Below are 24584 nucleotides of genomic sequence, written 5' to 3'. Positions count from 1 at the left end.
AAGAGATGAGAATGATTATAGTTATTCACCCATAAAGACCCAAACAGCCACTGGTGACCAAAGCCATCTACTGATCTAAAATGTCAAAAAAACAACAACTTCTGAACCACTAATCCTTTCAATACATGTAAATAATTGGTGTAAAATACAGTTATTCATCTTTTCATGGTCATCAGATATGGCCCATTTGGACGTTCAAAGGCTCCGTAGTTACCGTGGAAACACTGTCATCTTCTACAACATTGATTCACCAGTAAAATCCATGGAGTTGGATCAATGACAGTGGATGGACACACTTGTTTTTATTTTCAGTTTTTGATATGATTCATGAAAAAGTCACTTTTAATAGAGAAAACTGAGGACAGTTTTCTCTGTTTCTGATTTAATAACCCTCACCTTTACTCTGAGCTTTTATGAACATCTACATGGTCAGTGAATTAAATATTGGAAAATACCTGATTTTCAGTGGAAAAAACCCCACTGAATTCAAAGGATAATATTATAATAAATGGAGATAAAGCACTTAAGAAAGGTTAAATCTAGAGATAAATTGATTCAGAAACTGCCACAAACGTAGCACTGGGTCTTTATGCGTTAACATAAAAAGCAATGGTGAAGCTAAATTGAAAACATAACATCTTCTGCAAGTAAGTTCACACTGTGAAACAGTGAATTACAGAAAATGATTACAAAAAACCACTGGTTCATCCATCATATTTAAAGCAAAAACTAAAATATGCATTTATTGATGTGAAAGTGTAAATATCTTTGGTTTAGCAGTCAGTAACCATCAATCAGGTCTCCAAACAGCATTACTCAGCTAACGAGGTAACCTCTAAAATATCATCCAGCTTCTCTAGACATTTGTTACTAATAACAAATAATCTCACTACTTATGATGATTAGCAAATTTAGTTAGACATACTCAAAAAAAAAGCTAAATTTCCCTCTGAAATGTAATAGAAGTATGATCTATAGATATGTGCAGGTTCCAGATGTCTTCAGATTTGAAGGATTTAGTTACATTTTTTTATGTGTCCTCCTGCAGTTGAAAATAAAAGAGAGATAAAGATAAATCTTACTTACCACTTTAAAATGTGCTGAAGGTTGATGTAGAGAGGGGAAAACCAGGCGGATGTGCTCGAACCTATTTACTATTGTTAATAGGCTGACAGCAGAGTTCATTACTATCTGCCACTCTATAGATTCTCTATGTAGACATGTAAAAAGACTGTTATAGAAAGGTATTCAGCAAAAAAAGGGAAAGGAGGGTTGAAATGGGCCTATCCAAATTAGGTTTCTGTGTTGTTATTTGTCATCATGAATTACAATAAGTGTTAAAGAGCAGCAGAACAGCATGTTTTTGTAGGGCAATGTGGAATATGTTACCAATGCTGAAACATCATATATAATTTTTATAGCATGTCTAGGTGTAAAGGTTGATGTGATAAGTACAATGGAAACTAACTTGAATAAATGCTGATTAAATGTAACTATATGTAGGTTTTCTGATTAATCTGTAATATTTACTGAATTACTAAAAGACACAAATAGAAACAGCATAATAGATGCGGAAACAACTGTTAGACAAAGGCTTTGATAAACCATGAAAGAGTCTGTGGCACAATGCCCACTTATATGACAAGAACCATCAAATGTCTACTCTCAGTTGAGCAAAATGGATGAAATTCAGTGTCAAAGAACTCCTCAATCTGCAGATCAGGTAGTATTTTAATGTCCCACCTAAAATATCGAACTGGAAAAGTTTGAAAATATACTTCACTTTTCTGCCACAATGACTGGTTTTATTGTAAACCTGTTACACTAATAATGGCATTGAATCACACTGAAAGGCAGGAGATGGATAGCTATTAACTATATTAATTATAGTTCAGTCTCAGCTCTGGCCTTTTCATTCAAATGCACAGTTAAAATATGACAACACTACTTATATGCATGTTTACTACTGTTTACGCCCCTGAACAAACTCCTACTGTCACAAAAAGTGAAGGGTTGAATATTTAAAAAAGCAAAAAAACAAAAAAGTTCTTAAAATTTGGGATACAGTTGGATGGACACCGAACTACCATTTGTTTGAACATTCATTTATTCCTGTCGTCCTAAAGCTCATAAGTGGACTCTACATCATTTTACTGCTGAGTGTCTCTGATAGTGTCTCCTAGTATTTTCCTTGTAAATCTATGAATGAATTAGTTGTCCAGTGTTAATATTACTGCTGTACATTAACTTCATTCTGTGTATTTACTTCACATTCCCATAGGAAGTGAGTGGAGCTGCTCTCAGCCAATCAGATTTGTGGATAACGCTCCGACAACAAACAAAAGATCGAGGCTAGTCGAGCTCATTATACTTTGTCGGTCCGTCTAGCTTAACGCGAGTTGTTACTTTGCTCACAACTACGACAAGCTCTTTTGCCTTTTAACTACTTTTTTTCGGATCCTGTATGGTGAACTGTCTTCTTATTGTGTCTCTATTTGTGGCTTTGTGTTAGCTAATGTCAACCTGAGCCTTTTCAGCGATCGCTTCGCCTTTGCTGGCCAAGCTAAACGCTGTAGCCAGGTTAGCTTCTCGGCTAACCAGCTCTGGCTGTTCCTCAACGGCCAGCGACAGCCGTTAGCTTAGCGTACTAGCTCGCTAGCTTTGATAAACCTCCCTTTAAAAAACTTGACACTGACTGACACAAGGGGTTCTGGCTTGTTATTAACAAGCCATTTTACTAAATCTCGTGTCGTAGCCATGTCTGGACAGTCGTCGGGGTGTGGGTTTCTGATGTCGGTTGTTGTCCACGGAGACTCGGCTCTAAACGAACAGGAAAAGGAGCTCAATCAGCGGCTCCGACGTCTGTATCCAGCCGTTAACGAAAATGAGACTCCACTTCCACGGTCCTGGAGCCCGAAGGACAAGTTCAGCTACATTGGGCTTTCTCAGAACAATCTCCGTGTACACTACAAAGGTATGACATGAAGACATCTTCGAGTTTAGTACTTTAGTGCTAATGACAACTTTGCTAATGTTAGCATCGCCTGACTGCTAGCGGCGGATCGAAGCCAGCTGCCGCTGTGGCTAAAAACAAAGTAGGCTAGGCTAGTAGCTTCATCAACAACAAGGCAGAGGACATCTTGCAATCCGACCAGCTGGCGAGGTGTACCTACAGCCAAAATTGACCTAGTAGCTCGCGCTAGCTTCCCTGTTGTCGTGTTAACCAGTTTGGCAGCTTTATGAACTCCCCCCATCCAGGCGAATCTGTCGGGTTACCATGTAAAATACGACAATTTGTATGTAACTAACGTAGAATGTGCAATCATCATTCAACAAAGTACATCCGAGGTTGATTAAGCTCTGTGTGAGTCACATAATCATACCATTTACGTTAGCCAAAATGGACCAGGGCTAGACAACCCTCTTGGTGAGCTAACGTAGCATTATTTGGTAAATAAATGATAGGAAATACACAGTCGAATATTATGATCAGCCTAAGTTGCTTAGAAGAAGCATTTGGCTTCCAGTGAAGTGCTGTCAGGTTATACATGGTTAACTGCAGAGAGTTTAATCTCAAGCGCTTTGTCTGACATTCAGGTTGCACTAGTTTCTTAGCAAAGCTGTAAATTTTTTGGTGCAGGCCTACAAGAAAGGGCTAGTGTAAAAAAAAAAAAAAAAAAAAAAGGTGTAACTGTGCTTCCTGGGTGTGTTCTTCTATTCTGGGTCTGACCGGGCCTCAACACACACTCTTCCTTGTTACAGCTTGAACGTTGTCAATCTCAAGCACTTTTCATCTGAATCATCCTTGTGAGGTATACAATCCGACATTCAACACTTAAAGCATCGTAAACGTTTTGTGAATGGCTTCCTGCCAGCATAAATAGATCTTCATTTTAATACTTGAACTTTTTCAAGTAATAACTAAGAACACTTGCCCCAGTATATCCATTTTATACTGCAGTCTACTTCACTGCTCCTCTGAGACAAATATTGCACTTTTTACTCCATTACATTTATCTGATGGTTTCTTATATTTGTTAGTTTGTTTACATAAGCCCTAATGGTATGAGTAAATGATAGGCTATGGACATACCTAGGTGCATATAATGAATCAAATACCACCACAGTGCACATCCTCTTTGGTGTGTTAATAGTGACAAAAATTGAGCAATGTAATATTCTTCCAGAAAAGGAGTAATTATGTAAATTGGACATTTTACATTTGATGCTTTTATTCAATTTTGCTGATCATACTTGAGTTCTTTAACTTAAACAAATTTTTGAATACAGTTTTCACATCTAATGGAGCAATTTCAGATTGTGGTATTTCTTCATGCACATAAGAAAGGGATCTGAGTTCTTCTTACTTTGCAAACTTTGAATTTAATCAATTCTGATCTTTATTTGTCATTCTCAGTAATTAACAGCTTTTTAATGGAATTATGTATTTTAAAACATTTCCCTGTGGTCTATATAAACTGTAAATGCTCTGTTTGGGTCTGAATTCTTTATTAATTCAACTCCACAGGTCCATCTTCAATCCTATTACTGAGTAATGACACTAGAAAGGTCATTTTGAGCGCTGGCCCTTTAAATGCAAATGTGCCACTTCACACCTCACCACATTTGCTCTGTCCCCATTCAGCCACTTGTGTTCGTTAATACAACCAACAACTGAACATTTTAGGTAATGGGCTCGAAGTTTGGACATATTTTCAGTACGGACTACAACCACTGCTGCTGACAATTATGGCGTAGTCAGAGAAAAAAACAAAGAAGGAATTAAAACAGGTTGTAGAAATCCACTCGATTTTTGCCAAAATGAATATAAAGATAGCTTTGCAGCACCCAGAGGGTTCAAATTTAAACTTTTTGAACTATTAGGGTCCAAATACACAAATAAATGTATCAAAGACTAATAAAAGTGGGTTTAGCAAAATATGACCCCTTTAACCAAATTCACCAGTTCATCAGAATTCTCTAAATACCTGTTAAATACAACAGGTTGCTATCATAAGAATCAGAAATGTGTCAAGTCCAGTTAACAGAACATTAATCAACAGTATTTTGTATTTAATAATTCACTTGAGTCATTTAAAAGCAGAAATGGCAAAAATGTCACCAGAACATCAATTATAGGATTTTTTTCCTTTTACTTCATTTTGGTTGGCTGAAATGAGACACGTTGTACCAAACATGTATGACAAAAATAACAGATTAATGAATGATCATAGCCACAAAATACTGCAGCTACGCTGAATTTCAAAATCTGTATTCAGAATATATGATCGTACACTCCAGCTACTTCATCAGGCCAGTATGAGTGATATTTCTACAAAGGTGGCCTGAAGTCAATCAAATCTAAAGCCAAGGTTCCCAACACAACATTTGAGTTAATCAAAATTAGCTTAATCCATGTTGAATCCAAACATACAGTTAGGGCTGCACGATTAATCGATTTTAAATCGAAATCGGATTTTTTAATCAGGACGATTTTTTAAAAAAGGAAATCGTAAAATCGATTTCATCTCTCTTGTGCCTCCAGGCTGCGCGCTTGCGGGCTACCGCAGGCTCTTCCTCCTATCAGTGACAGCGGTCTGTCACAGAAGTCCGTGTAATGACCGGACTTTAAATGTGTTAATGAGCCCACAGTACTTATAGCAATGTAAGCCATGGCTTCACGCACGGATCCCACAACTGAAATATAACTGCATGCGGATCACTCATCTTACGTTGTCCCGGATCCGTACTGTACTGTCTTCTTCTGATCCGGGTCCGGGTCTCGGGGTCATCAGCCTCAGCAGAGGAGCCCAGACAGTCCTCTGCCCACACACATCCACCAGCTCTACAGATAGAATCCCTCCAGCGTGTCCTGGGTTGGTCTGTTCCATGCACGGATCCCCCAGTTTAAATAGAACCGCATGGGGATCTCTCATATTCCGTGGTCCACGCACACTCGACTGATGCCTGTCACTGACTTACACTGGTATCACTTCTGTGGGCCAGATACCCCAAAAATAAATAAATAAAATAAATAATTAATTTAGTCCTCTTACTTGCTAAATTTTTCATTCACAAATGTAAGTTCTGTAACACAAAACCAAATATTTATTTTTTGAAAGATGTTGAACTTTATTTAAAGCTGTTAGATAAATCTGGAAACAAAAAGGCAATAAAAAACATAAGTGTTCGCTCTGATTTGGACATTGTATTGTAGTGTATTCCCCCTGGCAAACTTGTGTTATTTTCTTGTATACATTTTATATACTCTACTTCATTCAATAAAGATTTAATTAAGAAAAAATAAACTACTACATGATGCCATCACAGATGTGAGGTCAGAGCAGTGCCTTGGATTGTGGGCTGCTCATGAAAACGACATGCTGACTTCTGTTGTCTTTTGTAGTTTTACCCAAAAATCGAAATCGAAAATTGAGTTTTTAGAGGAAAAAAATCGGGATTTTTTTTTTTTTGCCAAAATCGTGCAGCCCTACATACAGTAATAATAATCTCACTGGGAGGACATTTGGTGGTCAAAACTTTTTATAAAGGTCAAACTTTGTCCTTAAACTGAACTGGGGCTCCTTACACCTTCACCTCCTTACACCTCTGTGACCCCTTGACCTTTGTGGCCAATGATCTCAGTCCTTTTTGTTGGATCAGTTAGCAGGTTGCTGGTCACTGTCAAGTTCGTGTTTTTCCTGCAGTCAGTGCATCACTATTTTATGTCCAGTTTATCTTTACATCCTTGCAGTCACGGTTTTCACTAGCATTTTAAGACTCAAATGCACAGAGACATTTTCACACTCTTAGCTGTAGAAACCAAAAACCTCTGTCAGCCATTCAGAAAAGATACCACATTAACCAAAATAGGTCGTCTATTGTTCGTAGGAATTGTGTGTTCATTTCATCAATAATCACATTTTACTTTTCTTAAGAGCTATTTTCTAAAAAATTGTGGCAGTATCCCCTCAAAATGACACAAAAAATCATAGTTTTTAATTTTAGCAATAAATGAAAGCCTTCACAACACCTAATTATTATTTTTTAATAATATTTTTATGTGGATTTTATAGACCTGGTTACATACAACGGTTGTTTGAGTATTTACATACAGTCATTCATTTATACTGATATACCTACATTCACATAGAATATACATATTTAATGTAAATATACAAACCAGAGATGGGAAAAAACTGTTAGTTTTGTCCAGTTAAGATTTAGAATTGCATTATTCTTGTGTGTGCATAAGCTGGGGTCCTTGGCTTCTATTTGATCACTTATCTAGATCTCCAAATAACAATGGCTGGAAACTGCTGATCTAAAGCAGACTAGTAAAGTGAAGGAAACCATTGCAGGAGCAAACACTGTCAAAACATTTCATAATATGAATTTTAGCTCCTAAAAACACAAAAGCTTTAACCTCCTAAGACCCAGGAAATGTCAGAAAAGTACAAGCTTTTTTGTGTGTTTTATTAAATAAGTGCCTAAATTGGAAACATCATGATACAACAGTTTTTTCAGATGCAGTTTTTAAAATTTTTATGGAATGTCCTTTGTGGTGGACAGTTTTCTTTTTTTTGTATAAAGTTGTGAGACTCTTGTCCACAAATGTGGACAGAAAACCCATAGCTGGGTCTTAGAAGGTTAATGAAATAATCAGACTGTAGTATGCATCACCTTATATCTGCAGTTACTCTGTAAAACTCAGACTTTATTATCTTTGCAAAGGCATCAGATTTTTCTAAATACAGCTGAAACAATTCTACCACATTTCCACTTAGATAAACTTGTTCGTTGCATGTTGTCTCGTCAAGCTCACGCTGAATTTTTACGTGTGAACCTCCTCGACAAACCATGGTGTAGTTTTGCGGGCTGTTATCATGTGGATTAACCTACCGCTATATTTACTGTCAACTTCCGCATCTGTTTTTTGTAAAACGGCGGGTCACAGAGACTACTCTCTGATCAATCAGTGGTCTGCAGTGTTTACACGTCACGTTTTAGTATCTGGTCCCCAGTCCTGGAACCTTGGTGAAGGTGATACCAAAAAACTAGTACCGGGTACCAGATTCCAGGTCCTTTTTTCCTAATGGAAACGCAAAAAGGCTGAGTCGAGTCGAGCCAAGCCAGTACCACGTAGTGGAAACACGGCAGAAGTGATCTGAAGTGGATCAGTCCTGCAAAATAATAAAAGATAAATGGCAACCCCAAACTTCTCTCTGGGTTTTGTGTGAATGAAAAAAGTAAACTTACATTATGAAAATGTCAACAACTCCAAACTATTCTTTAAAAATGCAAATAACATGAGCAACCATTTAAAAACTGAAATTTATAGTTAAAAAAAATGTGTAATTTTAACAATATTCTCCCTCAACTTGTCATTTACACACATACATTACAACTTACCGATCATATTGGATCTGCAAATACACAAAACATTTAGCAACAGGCAGAGTATTGGTCAAATTGCACTTCTCTTTAGATATTTCAGGTTGTTTACATTTGATCAGGTTATTCACCGTTTTGTGAAAGGATATCCAAATATAATTTTAGTATTGTACTGGTCCAACCCACTTCAGATCAAATTGGTCTGTATGTGGAACCTGAACTGAAATGATATCTTAAGTGTAATTTTTGCATTTGACACATTCATCCCACGGGCCACATTGGACCCTTTGGTGGGCCGGTTTTGGCCCATGGGCCTTAAATGTGACATCCATGACCTAGACTCATTGTGAGCCGTGACTCAGATCACTTGACAAGGAAGTCTGGGACTCATTTGACCACATTGTGGAGTGTACATATTAACACGTCTCGATGATTCTCTGACAGGTACAAAACAGAAAATTAAAGCAGAGGTTCAGGTTGCTGTTGTTTTGGTGATAGAGCATTAATGCTTAGTTGTTCAATGTTAATATTAGAGCACAGGTGAAGTCAGTATATTAGTTCTTATGCTGCCTTCAGGTGTTGTCGGGAAGATGACCCTTTCCACTTTTGAATTCGAAATTACAAGTGCATTGTGTTCAAGTGCTTTTGTTGTTGTAGAAAAATGGCTGACACAATTTATCTTGACATGATTTATACAGTAACAAAATCTGAACAGAAGTGGTTGACTGAAGACATCTTAGTTTTCAGCCTTAAACTAAGGCCATGTCCACACAAAACTGCATCTTTTCCTATCCAATCTTTTTCTTTGTCATTTTCAAAAAGTCCTCCGTAAACACGGAGTCTTTTCAGGAAATAACTGCATCCACACAAAACCTCCGAAAATGATGTAATACAAATCCCAGGCCTGTATTTGGCATTGTAATGCTCTTGCAAAAAACGGAGAAGACGCTGAGCATGTGCATAAAGCTTGCTTGGTTCTATCATGTCTGCTCCAGTATTTCCTTCTGGTTGCCCCTCTCCGCGGTTGATCCAAGGGCATGTAGTGAATATTGTAGCTATGGTTGTTTGTTGCTCATTGTAATGAAGGAGTAGCCAAAGATTTGGATTCTGTGTTTCCAATAAGCTCAACAGCTGTTGTAGCACAAGCACTACGCTGTAGTCCGCCATTGTTGTTGTGAAGTGGCATCTTGCTTCCAGGGTGAAAGGGTAGAGAGGTGGGGCTATGATGTCATCTTTTTAGAAAAGTTGTGGTTTGGTCGGGGTCCCAGTTGCCCCTCTCTGTGGTAAATCCAAGAGTATGTACTGAATATTGTTAGTTATGGTTGTTGGGTTCTACTCTGTAGTCTGCTGTTGTTGTTTTTGTGAAGTGGGGTCTTGCTTCTGGGGTGAAAGGTTAGAGAGGTGGGGCAATGACATCATCGTTTTAGAAAACTGTTGTTTTCTGATTTATCCACTCTGGGACCCAGTTTCAGTGACTGAAAATGCCAGTTTCGTGTGGACGAAAGGCCTATCTGATACAAAACTTTAGTGGATACGACCTAAACAGTCTTCGTATGGGCAGGGTCTAAAGAGGTACAGGGTTTTAATCAACTGATAATCAGTAGTTCTGGCAATTCATTAATCAAGACGCACACAGAAAAAGCTTCTTATTTTTGATTCCTCTGATTAATTAGAAAGCCTTTTAGTGTAGCTGTGTGAACCAGCATTAGATTAAAAATCTGACAGGTAGTAGCTTCCCTCCTTCAGATCATGGAGGTCTTAAAGCAGACCATTGAGGAAAGTCATAAAGATGGCTGCTCTTTCAAAGTCATCCTAACTAAGTATTTTCTGAGTCTGTGACCTCCGATGGACAGAATGATCCAGATTCTGTTTCTAATCCAGACTTAATTGTTTATGTTCTTTCTTCATCTCAAGGTCACGGCAAAACCCCTAAAGATGCAGCATCTGTACGAGCCACCCACCCCATCCCTGCTGCCTGTGGGGTTTACTACTTTGAGGTGAAGATCATCAGTAAAGGACGAGATGGGTAAGGATCAAGACAGCAAAATGCCTCATAACGACCAAGATGAGCACTCTGAATGGAATGTCATGAAATCTGGACAGTAATCCTTAAAGTCTTGGGGATAAACTTTCTTTTTAATCTATTGCTACAGTTCAAAGTTGGATAATTAATGAATATAATCATTGGTTTCTATTGAAACTGAGCATTTCTGTTGGTAAGGTTTTGCCGTGGTTCTGTGCCATGGCAAAATCCTTGCTACCACACCATACATTTGATACAAAAACCATAACTGTTGCATTAGACTTATTATCCATTCTGTATGTATAATGTATAACAGGTCAGGACAAATGTCCTGCCCCCTCAAATGAAAGTTTGCGAAGATTCAGGAGGTAGGGAAAAAGGTAAATGAGCATTAAGTTTCACTCTCACTTCTGCGGTCCATGCCGCATGTACCCATTGTGAGGTACCTGTGACATGGACAGTACTGCTCCATATCGCCCTCTTATTATAAGTATAATAAGTAGGACGGAAACCGCCCCCCCGTCCCCGTCCGAACTGCGTGCGAACCCCCCAGATTACACACCAAGAGATCAATTCCACAGGAAATACTGGCATTATTGTTTTTTTTTTTCTTCTCATTATTTGTAGAACTAAACACTTTTCTGTGTCTTCTACAGGTACATGGGCATCGGCCTCTCAGCTCAGGGTGTAAACATGAACAGACTCCCCGGTAAGATGACACTTGGTGTGTGTTTGTTTCGTGTCAGTGTCCATAGCCACTGATATGGGTGTGGTGAGAAAAAAAACATATTCTGTTTGCACCTGCCACTGTATATTATACCTCAGACCTTTTGAAGCATATGTGTGGGGGTGTTGTCATGTCTGAGCACTTATTGTGTCACTGAAATCTGTTTGCCTTTTTTTTTTTGTTATCGGTTGCTATAATTTATGATTGCTGGATACAAGGGAAGTTAACAAAAGAAAATATTAGACCAGGGCTGTCTAACTGATTTTAGTTCAGGGGTCACATACAGCCTAATTGGATTTCAAGTGGGTCGGACTAGTAAAATAATAACCATTAAATAATGTGAAGTCCAAAATTTTCTCTATGTATTTAGACTGGAAAAAACTACGGTTAGATCATGAAAATGTTTATATCTACAAACTGTTCTTTAAAAAATGTGAATAACATGAACAACCTCAAATTCATAAAGAAAAACAAGTGTAATTTTAACATTATTCCTCAATTTATCCTTTACACGTGTGTATTACTACAACTCACAGATCACAGTGGGCTTACAAAAAAAATATTTAGTAAAAGGCAGAATATTATTAAAATTGCACTTATTTTTCTTAAGATATTTCATGTTCATATTTGTTCAGATTATCAAGATAATTTAAGCTCTGCATGTAAATGCACTCGGTGATGAAATAAGTTGAAGTTGGATGAATTCAAAGTCTCACTACAGCAACTGGGCTACTGGTGGCTGCTGACAAACCAACAACAATCCTTCCTGTCTCACACAATCATGTTTTGATGTAGAGTGCACACAGAGAGGAGGCTGTTCAGAGTCCATGGTCAGTGTCTGAGAGACGGCAGGACTAGGATGAGCTGGATGAATCAATGCACTGCACACAGCTCTGAAAAGTTAGCGAATATGGCTCCGTTTCACTGTGTTTGCATTGTGTGTGTTTGCATTGTATTGCATCCTTAAAAAGTCTTTAATTCGATTATCTTAAATTGATAATTATTCCTTAAATCTGACATTCAGAGGTCTTAAAAATTCCACACACAGTAAAAAATGTTGTTATATTTTCTTTGTGAATCTTTGTGCAGAATTAGTCTAATGTGTAATTAGTGTTGATCATTTTATTCTAATGGAGATGGGAATACTCATTCATGGGTGGAGGGGTTCTGGTATGAGCTTTAGCAGCTTGAACATCAGTAGACGAAACAATAGTCATAGGCACTTGGAAATGTAATGTTAGCTGGACTGAAACATGGTTCAGACTGGTTCAACACAATAGCTATGAGGCCTCTTGGACTGTTATTTATGTGAATGGAAGGGCTGAAATTTGATACCTAAAGAAGCCTTAAAAAAAATCCAAAAAAGTCACAAATTTGACCTGCAGATACTGTGTTGGAAGTAGCTAGTCATGAATCATGACTGTCTTGAAAAAAAAAAAAAAATAGGAACAGTGCTGAAAAATGAACAATGAAAATCTGTTTAGCAGCAAAAAGACTGTATAAAAATACCACACAAAATTCTGAAAAAATATGTCCTTACATATACCTTGGTGGCCTTTTAAAGGAGTGATATTTTGCTTTTTTTAAATGGAATTCTTCATTTTCCAACATTTCCCTGTGGTCTCCATAAACTGTAAATGCTCTGCTTAGGTCTGAATTCTTCATTAATTCAACTCCACAGGTCCATCTTCAACCCTATTTCTGAGTAATGACACCAGAAAGGTGGTTTGGAGCGCCAGCCCTTTATTTTTTATTAATTTTTTAAATTATTATTTCATTCAATTTTTTTTTATTGCCTCTTTAAATGCACATGAGCCACTTCAGGCCCCGCCCCCTCCAGGTTGTTGGCTGTGCTGCTCTGTCCCGTTCAACCACTTGTGTTTGTTAATACAACCAACAACTGAACATTTTAGGTAATGGGCTCAAGGTTTGGAAATATTTTCAGTATGGACTACAACCACTGCTGCTGACAAACAATTATAGCGTACTCTGAGAAATATCCGTCAGAAGTCTGGACCTTATATGTGCAAATGTCATGATGTAACTAGTTATAAAATGTAACAAATTAAGAAGGAATTAAAATGGGTTGTAGAAATCCACTTGATTTTTGCCAAAATTAATATAAAGATATCTTTGCAGCACATGGAGGGTTCAAATTCAAAATTTATGAACTATTAGGGTCCAAATACACAAATAAATGAACCAAAGACTAATAAAAGTGGTGTTAGCACAACATGATCACTTTAAACCCGCAGTAGACAAAACTGAGGAAAATAATATTATAGAATTAGAAAATTCAGCTTGTCCTGTTGCTGTCTCCCATCTGTCCTATGAATAGACCGTAAATTAATATGGATCATATGATGCTCTTATTACCCCACCCCCCGAAGGGGAGGCAAGGGGTGTTGTTTTTGGTTCAGTTTGGCTGGTTTGTCTTGAGGTGATTGCTTTGTTTGTTTAACACTCTAGCAGCAAAACTATTGGTTGAATTCATACTAAATTGGGTTTATTTGGGCCAGTGACCCAGAATAGATGTAATTACATTTTGGGAAAAGTAGGTCAAAGTTCAAATTTTTTATGCATTTTAAAAATATTTTTTCTTCTCCCATGTACTTACAATGGACGAAATTTCACGTCCATAAAATTTTGTTTCAATTTACTTAAAACTTGGCACTTATATAGAGGCAATTAATATGCTGACATCAGCACACGCATAGACATGTTGACGTTAGCTGGATCGATGCCAAAATGAGATACAATATGTGCGAGGGGCGGGGTTTGTTGTGTCTGATGCCACTTGACTTGAGAAGTGAAGTCATGATATCACAGGAAGGGTAGGGTGCCTCTGTTACATCTACACTAACAGAAAATGGTCCACGTTAGACTCTTATTTACCTGGAATTCATGAAAGTTCTCAACTTCAAACCCAAGAGACATTCATTGTCTTTCTGGAATCTGAATTTACAGAAATACAACATGAATTACCATAACCTGTTCATTTTTAAACTACTGGGAAAAACATGACAAATGGTGGTATTGAAGTGCCTTTATTTTTTTATGCAGCAATGAGCAGATTTGCAGAATGAATTGATAAGTTTAACGCCTTCTTATAAATAAAATATGTAAATGTAATTTTGTAACACTTTGAATGAAGAAGCCCTTTCAACCCTTCCTCCATTTCTACATTTTCTACCCTTTTCCAACACAGCAAAACAAACACTCCTCTGTTTAATTCAGCAAATGAATGTGTATTATAGCACTGTTATGTGTTTTACTCTGCCAAATGATGACCCAGTGAAAAAGCCTGAGGAGGACGCTTCACATTGACATTTTATCACTATGGAAAATGTTACAAGGAGCTTAATACGCACGCATTTCTGCTCCTGCATCTCCTCTTGGCTATGATCTAGTAGGCAGTCAGACGTCAGCCTGAGCCTCCTCTGAGGTTATCAGGTCCAACAGCAGCCCCAACACTCCTTCACCAGTCTGAGAGCCGGGCCCACCCAGGACCACCAGTCTGTCTGATAACAGGAGGCCCAGAGCAAACAGCACAGTCTCAGCCGACGGATAGGATCAAATGAAAATTAACTAATTGTGAGGAAGTGATGCCAAACTGCTGCAGCGTCAAGTGCTTTCTTCCAGTGATGAATGTGGTAAAAGCAGGATTAATTCTACTACTCAGCAGTAACATACAGAATCCTGCCACTTTGTTTGTAGCAGTAAAACATTCAGAAATCCCTGCGGCCGTCCATGCTGCAGCACGGGGACATCTCCTTCCGCATGAAGAATCATTATTAGACAAATTACTTCTGCTAAACCAGTATGATTTTTATGTTTGGGTGCATAACATATACTAGTCAGCACATGGTAACATAGCACAGCTCCTAATGTTATACACATGATACAACTCTCCTGCACTAATACCCATAAAGATTATGTATCAAAACTCAGCATTTAATAATAACAGTCTTCAAACTTGGATACTGTTTTTGTTTTAGAACATGTGGTGTTTCTGCTCAGAATGCAGCAGTGAGGGAGAGCAGTAGCTGATGACTGACCAGAAATGCAATGTACTGTTTCTGTAATGACATGAAAATGTCAAACAACATCTTTTAGATGTGCCCATGGCGGATGAGCAGTTGGTTGGTCAGTTCCCTCTACATTTAGAGCATGGTATCTCAGGGACAAGCATTCACTTGGCGGCAAAGATGAACTGAGGTCAAAGCACTGTTAGCGCTTTCAGGCAGACATGGTTCTGGTTCTGGCTCTATTCTGGAATATCAGAACCATGGTGTTTTCTGATGAACCTGCCCACATTCACACCCATTTTAAAAGCGGAACCAACGTGGGAGGACGTTACTCTATTGACCTTTCTCAGTACACGTTCTTGTCTGTTCTTCTGTTCTCGCGATCTCGTGAAACTTCATCAGTTGAAGCCCAAGTTGTGTTCCACATAAGAATTTGCACAAACCAAGATTAGATAGTATTTCCGGTTGTTGTTCTAGTCTGCTAGTTTAAACCAAGGATGCACTGGTTGGTGACTCGTGTAGACTTAGTTGGCAAATATCCCAAGATGCATTTCGTGCTACTCTTGAAGACAACAGCAGCTTCTGTGACAAGTTAATTCAGAAATGTTTTATTGAATCACAACAGTCACGTCACCAGATGATGTGATATGTTAGAACATGTGCCAGAGGCAAAATAGCAAGAAAATATATCTTTATCGTGATATGGGATTCAGTGAAATTTGTTTATCCAGTTTTGAAGTGTATACAAATGTATGAAAAAATAAATGACATGTAAATAGAAATACATTAGGGAGCCGATGGTGGAAATACAGCAGAGCCAGGGAGCAGAGTTTGCAAGTCCGAAATTGATATTGAACTCAATGTTGAGAAACGCTTTATGGTTCTGCATTGTCTTTTATTTCCCGCTTCTCACACTCGTCACAACCTAGAATATGACACACCCACTGATGAGGGTGTCACAGTTAACAAGGATGAACCAACTTTTTTTTGGTTCTAGCTGAGAATCAACTTTTCCGGTTGTAAACAAATTTTTTTCTGATGTGAACACACCGGATGGTTCAAAATTGGGTTCGGGAACCAGAAGTGGTACGGAACCATGCCCATGAGCACCACTGCCCTCTAGTGACCCAAACTTATGCTTGTAATACCAGTTTATTCTTGTTTTAATGCAGTCATAAAATGCATGCTGACTGTCTCTGGGACAAACTGTATTGCCAAGTATTGCCATACTGTTAATTTTCATGTAATCTAAAGGTGCGGGAGACTTTTGTGACCGATTTTTCATCAGATCTGTAAAACCTCAGTCACAGCCTAAGTATCACGAATCTGTAAGTCTTTCTGTGGTTACTCACCTGAATCTCTTGCATTACGGTGAACAACTTCGAAGTGCCATCCACCATGAACAAACTGTGTGTTTACATCCAGAGCTGGGAGGTAACTCGGGCATCTTTGGAATTTTGTTCTGACATGCATTGGGGGAAACGGAGGCTCACGCAGTCACCTGACAGCGGCAGCTGCTAAAGACACGACGCAGAAACGACAGGAGCTCCCTTCCCTCTATTCGTATTCCTCCAGACGTTTCCGCGTTTCAGACATTTCCGCTTGTTTGTTTCATCCATATAATATCATATGGTAGCGACAGCGCGAACCTCCCTTTCCCGCAATGCATGTTGCGACAAAATTCCGAAGATGCCTGAGTTACCTCCCCACTCTGGATGTAAACACATGGTTTGTTTAAGATGGATAGAACTAAGAAATTGTTCACCGTAATGCAAGAGATTCAGGTGAGTAATCACAGAAAGACTTACAGATTCATGATACTGAGGATATGACTGAGGTTTTTACAGATTTGATGAAAAATTGGTCACGAAAGTCTACCGCACCTTTAACAGAATGTTGCACAGAAATATTTTTCTCTTGGTCACAAAAATGTTATTTACATTCAGATGAGCATGACATCTTGGGAATATCTTTCTGTTTCAACTTTTGCACAAACTTATCTGTTGGATGCTATGATGAGGCACACAGACTTTGGTGGCTGAAGGTCAAGTTTGTTGGTGCTTCACAAAACATTTTTTTATCCATAACTACATCAATAGATTAAGATGCAAGGACAATGGATGCATCTGACTGAACTAATGGTTTTTCTGAAAAAAGTAAAACAGATGTATGGTTTAAAATATCATCTTTTAAGTAATAATCCTACATTGATGAAGCTTACTGCCACGCATCTCAGATAGTGTTTCTGTTTTAATAACTTATAGGGTAAGTTTTTCCCAAAGGTGATAGTTGTTTAACCCATAATGCTTAATAACTTCTTATCCACTAATCCTGTCAATACTTTGAAATAACTGAGGTAAAATGCAGTTTGTGATCTTGTCATGGTCATCAGATATGACCCATTTGGATGTTCAGAGGCTCCGAAGTGAACGTGGAAACACCATCATCTTCTACAACATTGATTAACCAGTAAAACCCATGGAGTTGGATCAGTGACAATGGATGGACACACTGGGTTTATGTTCAGTTATTGATATATTCACTGAAAGTCACTTTTTCCTGTTTTCTCTGTTTATGGCATAATAATCCTCAACTTTAATCTAAACTTTTATGAACATCTACATGATCAGTGAATTAAATATAGGAAAATACATGATTTTCACTGAAACACCACAAAATACAGAGGATAATATTATAATAAATAGTGATCAAACACTGAAAAAAAGTTAAGTATAGAGAAAGAAATATTTCGTAACTGACACAAAAATAGCACTGGGTCTTTATTGGTTAAGCCATCATTGTTCCATTTGTTTTTGGTAAGTTATGTAATGTAATAAAATGGGTGATACAACTCCGATGACCAGTCCCAGGCCTGGATCTGTTAGACATGCAGCTGGGTGGATGGCCATGGGATTTTGGCTTCTTTTTTTTTTGCCAAACACATTTTATAGATTCTTAATTTAAATATCGGTGAAATATACTGGAATGGTTATACTCACCACATTAAATACATAACGGCGAAAGGTGAAAAGTACAGAATGAAAGACCATCAGTATCTTTACATCAACAAACCCAGTAAATCTGCAGTTAAATGTATTTTGACTTGAGGTGTCTGATAGAAGGGCTTTGACCTGCCTCTGTTGGTACTCACCTCGTTTCTGAAACATGCACGTATTTACTGAAGCTGTTGAATAATGACAACATTTCTATTTATAGGGCAATTGCATTTCTAATTTCTAACAACCAACATGTTTACACCATTTTCCCACTCATGAAACCACTGAAGTGTGAATGGGCTACACGCACTGTATTGTTGAAACAGGAGCTGATGAGTTGAGTTGCTTTGATTTCTAAGCAGTGACACTGTTTGATAATGTAACTGACATCTTCATGCACTCCAGCTCTTATTTTTTGCAGTTACTGGTTCAGAATGCAGATTTGTTGACACCTTGCTCTGTATTGTATTTCCAAAGCTCACACTGTATTTAAATCATGTGGTGGAAGATTTCGCAGCAACATGCTGCCTTCAGGTACTGTCGGGAAGATGATTCTTTCCACTAGTAAATTCGAAATTACAAGTGCGTTATGTTCAAGTGCCACAATTCCCAGTGACGAGCGTGTGTACATGTTAACATTTATATATGAATTTAACAAACTGAATTTTATCAATAGAGTGAGACATTTAGTTATCAAATGCAAGGAAATCATTGAAAGAATAGTCCTTTTAAAGCTCTGCAGTGACAGCCGACAGATGTGACTGCTCCCAGCTCTAAAAATGTAGAAACCAAATGGAGATCTGAGAGCAGAAGTCTCCCAGCAGTTGTGTGGCGATAATTAGAAGTGATCTGGACAAATGCTGCCTTCGTGTGCTGTCGGAAAGATGATCCTTTCCACTAGTGAATTCAAAATTACCAGTTTGTTGCATTCAAGTACTTTTGTTGTTGTAGCAAAATGAAAAACACACAATTTACCATGACCTGCTACTTTGAGGTTTTTTTTTGTTTTGTTTTGTTTTTTTTTGTAGTTTGTGTATGCTACAAGACCTGAGGACGCGTTCATATGCAATTTTTGAGTTCGTAAGTAATATGTACTATATTTCCCATAGCACGTGAAGGCAGGAAATGTCTCGCATTTCTGGGTTTCTTTGCCCTAATTAATGCTGCCTTCATGCGCTATCAGGAAGATGATCCTTTCCATTTGTGAATTCGAAATTACAAGTGCGTTGTGTTCAAGTGCTTTTGTTGTGCGAAATGAAAAATGGCTGGAACACAATTTATCCTGACCTTCTACTTGGGTAAAAGAGTTTTGGACGTGTTAATTCATGTGCTACAGCATTTTTCATTTTTGTAATTTTTTTTTTGAAAATTCCGTATGCTATAAATTTGCAAAATCATCACCTAATAGCAGCAGAACATTGATGAAAGCTTTGTTTATCATTCGCCATGAATCCCTTGTTGCTCTCCACCACGTTGAAAAGGTCAAAGGTTATTTTCATCTTGGCAACACATGGATCAAATTTTTTCCCAGTTCTCCAGTGGAAAATATGACACGAGGATGCATTCATGTGCAGTTTTTGAGTTTGTAACTAGTATTTACTATAATTCCCATAGCATGTGAAGGCAGCATAAGAGCCACCTCGAGAGTCCTGCTCAAAACTGAATAAACTGACGCTGGTTAAGCTTGTTTAGTCGTGTTTACTAGTTGTGTGATGTTTTTATGACAACACATGATGTTCTGAGTTTGCACACGTCGTTGCTGGCTGTTCATATGTTGACGTTCTTTTCTTCAGGTTGGGACAAGCACTCGTATGGTTACCATGGAGATGATGGCCACTCCTTCTGCTCATCCGGCACCGGGCAACCGTACGGACCCACGTTTACAACAGGTGATGTGATTGGCTGCTGCGTTAACCTCATCAACAACACCTGCTTCTACACAAAGAATGGTCACAGCCTAGGTAAGAAACTTCAAAACCAGCGCCAAATACTTTACATGTTGAATTTGCTTATTTATTTAGATGTCCCTGAATCAACCTATTGCTAATTAAGGTCAAAGGATGTGTTTATTTGTAATTACTAACTTTTATATCATATTTTTGTGATTATATGTTAGAAACTGCAGTATTTTAACATGGTGTACTAGTGCATATTTTAGGTCAGTCATGGTATTTTTAAGGTTAATATAGACAGTAAAGCCACGGGAAAATCCAGGTGGAAGAAGATGATGATAATAAATAAGTAAATAAGAATATAACTGACTATTTCGTTAATTTTGGTTAAAAAGAAACAACAACAAAAAAAACATAAAGCTGGGTAGCATTAACAAGAAGTCATTGGTAAATCATTTTATGTCATGGGTTAATTAAAAATGATCGTACACCACATAAAGTCACTTCTTCAGTTTGGATTCTCGGCTAAATTTAAATTAAATATCTCAGGAACACTGTGATAGAATTTGTTGAAATTTAGCACAAATATGCACCAGTTGATGGAGAACACTGACATGGTGCCAGTTCATCACAAGGCTGGCACTTGGAGACAAATACGAAGTGCAAAGTGTGCATAATATGCTCACCTGGATACTGGAAGGTTAAGAACTAATAGAATGTAAGCTAATTAATTCAATATAGAATAATGAAACTTAAGCTTAGTTTGCAAAACCCAGTCTTCTTATACTTTTTTATTTGCTTAAAGATCCCCATTATTGGATACCGTTCTTCAATTCTAGGTGGAAGAATGAATTCAGGAACATTCAATGTGTTTACTGTAAAATGCACAATTATATGAATGTTGCTATGTTTTATTGATCTGTTCTCATACTTGAGTGTTGGATTATACTTGACTTTTAATTTTTTTTTCTGACTACTACTAGTGTGTTTATTTATTCTGTATTGAGGCACACTGTGTCTTTACATTGCTCTGAAGCATAGTAGTAGTAGTAATCTGAAGTGATATTGAGTCATGCCTGTTTTCTTCTCAAAAAAAAACAAAACATTTAAATGAAATTTAAGAAATCAAGTAGTGGTAAATAGATTCCAGTTGTTTGTGTGCAGTAGCTGCTCTGACTGTGGCCTCCTAGTGGATGTAGATGTAGAACTAGAAGACTCCACCCTTGATGCTGATATTTTCTCTCTTCTTCTGCAGGTATTGCCTTCACAGACCTACCAGTAAGTACCACCCCCTTACTGTAAACTCATCTTTTTTCCACAATTAATCAGGATTGTAGAGTGAGAAGAGTCTATTTATAGAAAAGAGGCTTTTCATTTCCTGCTGAATGTCTACTGTTGTCAAAATATTTACGCTGTGTGAAATGGAAAGCTTGTGAGTGTCACAGGTTGAGGATCAGGGAGTCACAGATGTGAAAAAAAAAAATTGACCATATCAAATGATTTGTAACATTTTCAATTTTGGTAGTCTATCTGTGTTCAGTGCCGTTGTACCTTAATGTTTTTGTGTGTGTTGTAAAAAGCATGTAACTACTAGTAGCTAAAACATTCTGGAGGACTGTTATATCCTACGTAAATAAACCGTCAGCACTGGTTGCATCTGAACAGGGCATGAATTCCTGGCAATTCTTCATGCTGCCTCATTGTTGAGTCTTACTCCCATCAGTTCCCGTTTGTTATTATGTAAACGACTCCCACACTAAATGGACATTAAGTCGAATGGAATCCACGCATACATTAACCTCATCAAGATGTGAGAGACACGTTTGTTTTTTAAGGATTTATTTCACAGCTTCTTGCTTAGTAGCAAATGGGGCCTGCTGTTTTCAAGGGAAGAGAAAATAAGAGTCTTATCCTTAACAATAATCCATTGAGCAGCAAAACAGGCCTGGCTGTCAGCCAGATATTCATGTTCCTCCACAGTTGTGCAGTGGAGTGCGTCACCTCGCCACAGCTGACCTTTGTGATTACTGGGCCGTGCCAAAGGCAAATCTGAGATACACATCCACCTTTCACTGCCATAGTGACAACTTTAATCAACTACACTCATTAACCTTAACTAAACCCAACTAAAATGATGAGTAAGTAGCTGTTTTTAAATTAAATGTTGTTTAACCCTCCAGTATCCCGCCCATAGAGGTCCTTCTAATCACCAAAAGTGTGTCATCTGCGCAGTGCCGTAGAATGTCGCAATGTTTTCTGTAGTTTTTTAAACTTTTTTTTTTGTGTATTTCATCAACTTGAGCCACAAACAAAAATACTCAATAACTGCCATATTTTTAACCCTTGAAATGCCATGTTTGTAATGTAAACAAACCCCAATTTTTGATGCAATAAACACAGGAAACTTACATTTTTTCCTTCAATATTCTACATATAAATTAGATTAGTTATTTCTGGGATTTTTTTCATCCTGGCATATGTCACTGATTAACAGTAACACTGGTTAATATCCATTATTGTTTTCTTTTGTGCTAGGTCAAATGTTAAATGCTAAAAGGTGTCAGGGTGCATTTTGTACTCACTGGGTAGAAGGGTGTTGGTGTAGTAATTTAACATTCTTTGCAATGGGCTGATTTTAGTGGCTGGGCCAGAATTTAAAAAATCATGCAAAAATGAGCAACTTTTGAATTCTAACCTACAAATGGAGAAAATTAAGATGAACTTTTATAATGTGAAGTGCAAAATGTGCATAAAATGCTTGCCCGGATCCCAGAAGGCTAATAATTACTCTGATTGAATCAAGGATAGCATGATGAGAGTTGACAGAAAATGACATCAGTATTGGTATAGACCTAGAATCGCATCATTAAAAAGTAGACATCATCCAAGAAAGTTGTTTTTTGGGTCAAGCTTAGTCTCTAGAAATAACAAAATCAAAATGCAAACACTAGAGATGACAAAAAAAATCCTGAAACATGAAAATGACCTCATAATAGTTTCAGCTGATTCTGAGTAATTTCCAAATGAAGAGCATCCCATAGATTTCAAAGACACAGTTCCATTTCAGTTTTAGGCCGACCTCGGTTTGACTGATGGGTGTTTATTAGAGGATCTTATTTCAGTGCTCACCCTCAAAGATGTATTTGGAAGTTTTCCATGTTAAAACTGAGCTTTTTTGTGAAACTTTAAAATCTGTTCCATATTTCACATGTATCCCAAAGCAGCAATAACATTCCTATCTTTGTTAGGAGATGAGACTAAATTTTGAGCTTTTTATTTGCTCAGCTAGTTAAAGTCAAGGCATTTACTACTTTTGTACAGTTGGAGCATTTATCATTCCTGTAAAATGGGAATATTAAATCAGTTTGTCAGACTCATAGGTGAACACTGTCTGCTGTTATCACCTCCTCCCCTGATTAAATCAAGTCTATAATTAGATTCATCACTGTGACAATGTCCGTACACAACCTTTACCTCATCCTTTATCTGTTCCTCTGCTATCACAGGTCATCGGTGATGTTTCCCAAGAACCAGAAATATTCTCAAGTCTCAGATGACTATTCATGTCATCAGATTAGCCTCCAATTGTCAGTGCGCTAGGTCTGTTAACAATGCAAAATGACAAATTAAATCCAAAATAAACCTTTAATGTGGCAGATATTTCCAGAAATTGCTTTAATTTCCTTTTTTTTTCCTTACTGCCCTTTGAACAAAACATAATATCAGTTGTAAATGGTTCTAATCAAGCTAATAATGCACAAAAAAGCTTTAAAAATATACTTGGACTTTCACTTTTCTGAATTTTCTACATTAATCGTGCATATGCTTAGTTTTTACACAACCGGACGTCTTTTCGTAAGAGTTCCCTCCAACAGTAGAATGGGATACTGAAGACCAGAATGGTGCAGTTAGAAATCTTAGGAGCAAACAGTATAACCCCTCAGTCTGTGGTTTTAATGAACACACCTCAGTGCATCCATCTGTCTGGTAGATGTATCGCTGTCAGTCTGTAGTTAAGTCATACTTATTGTGTATGATGGGGTTTAATCCTTGGTTGTGCTGTTTAAGGACCATCAGTGTTTCATCCATTAAAACTGAGAGGCTGGGTTGTAAGGAGTAATTGTACGCAAAAGCTTATTTCCTGAGATTTTCTGCTTTCCTGTTGTTCCTCTCATTGTTTCCTGTTTTGGATTTATTGTACAGATTACATTCCCAAAGCTTTCTCTTCCTCTGCCATCCTGATTCCTTTACCTCTTGTCTGTCCCTGTTGCAGCCCAACTTGTACCCGACGGTGGGCCTTCAGACTCCAGGGGAGGTGGTGGATGCAAACTTTGGCCAGCACCCCTTTGTGTACGACATTGAGGACTACATGCGTGAGTGGAGGACAAAGATCCAGGCTCAGATTGACCGCTTTCCTATCGGGGAGCGTGAGGGCGAGTGGCAGTCCATGATCCAGAAGTAAGAGGACGATGAGCCAAAAAGCTCATTATTCTAGAGGTTGCATTACTTCCATACAAACTTTAA

At 37.8% G+C, this 24584-nt stretch overlaps 1 protein-coding gene across 1 annotated transcript in view; it reads left to right on the top strand.

Annotated features, from left to right (window-relative positions):
- Nucleotides 1–2308: 2308 nt before the first annotated feature.
- Nucleotides 2309–24584, top strand: part of ranbp9 (RAN binding protein 9) — a 38663-nt gene continuing 16387 nt past the window's right edge. Inside the window, exons 1-6 of the mRNA XM_030160543.1 lie at nucleotides 2309–2974; nucleotides 10309–10420; nucleotides 11074–11126; nucleotides 19962–20129; nucleotides 21316–21338; nucleotides 24334–24518. Coding sequence (XP_030016403.1) covers nucleotides 2758–2974; nucleotides 10309–10420; nucleotides 11074–11126; nucleotides 19962–20129; nucleotides 21316–21338; nucleotides 24334–24518 — 758 coding nt within the window. The 5' untranslated portion in view covers nucleotides 2309–2757. The remainder of the gene's footprint in view (nucleotides 2975–10308; nucleotides 10421–11073; nucleotides 11127–19961; nucleotides 20130–21315; nucleotides 21339–24333; nucleotides 24519–24584) is intronic.

Source organism: Sphaeramia orbicularis, chromosome 17 (genome assembly GCF_902148855.1).
Source record: "Sphaeramia orbicularis chromosome 17, fSphaOr1.1, whole genome shotgun sequence".
Taxonomy (NCBI): Eukaryota; Metazoa; Chordata; class Actinopteri; order Kurtiformes; family Apogonidae; genus Sphaeramia; species Sphaeramia orbicularis.
This window is presented reverse-complemented; position numbering and strand designations above follow the sequence as displayed.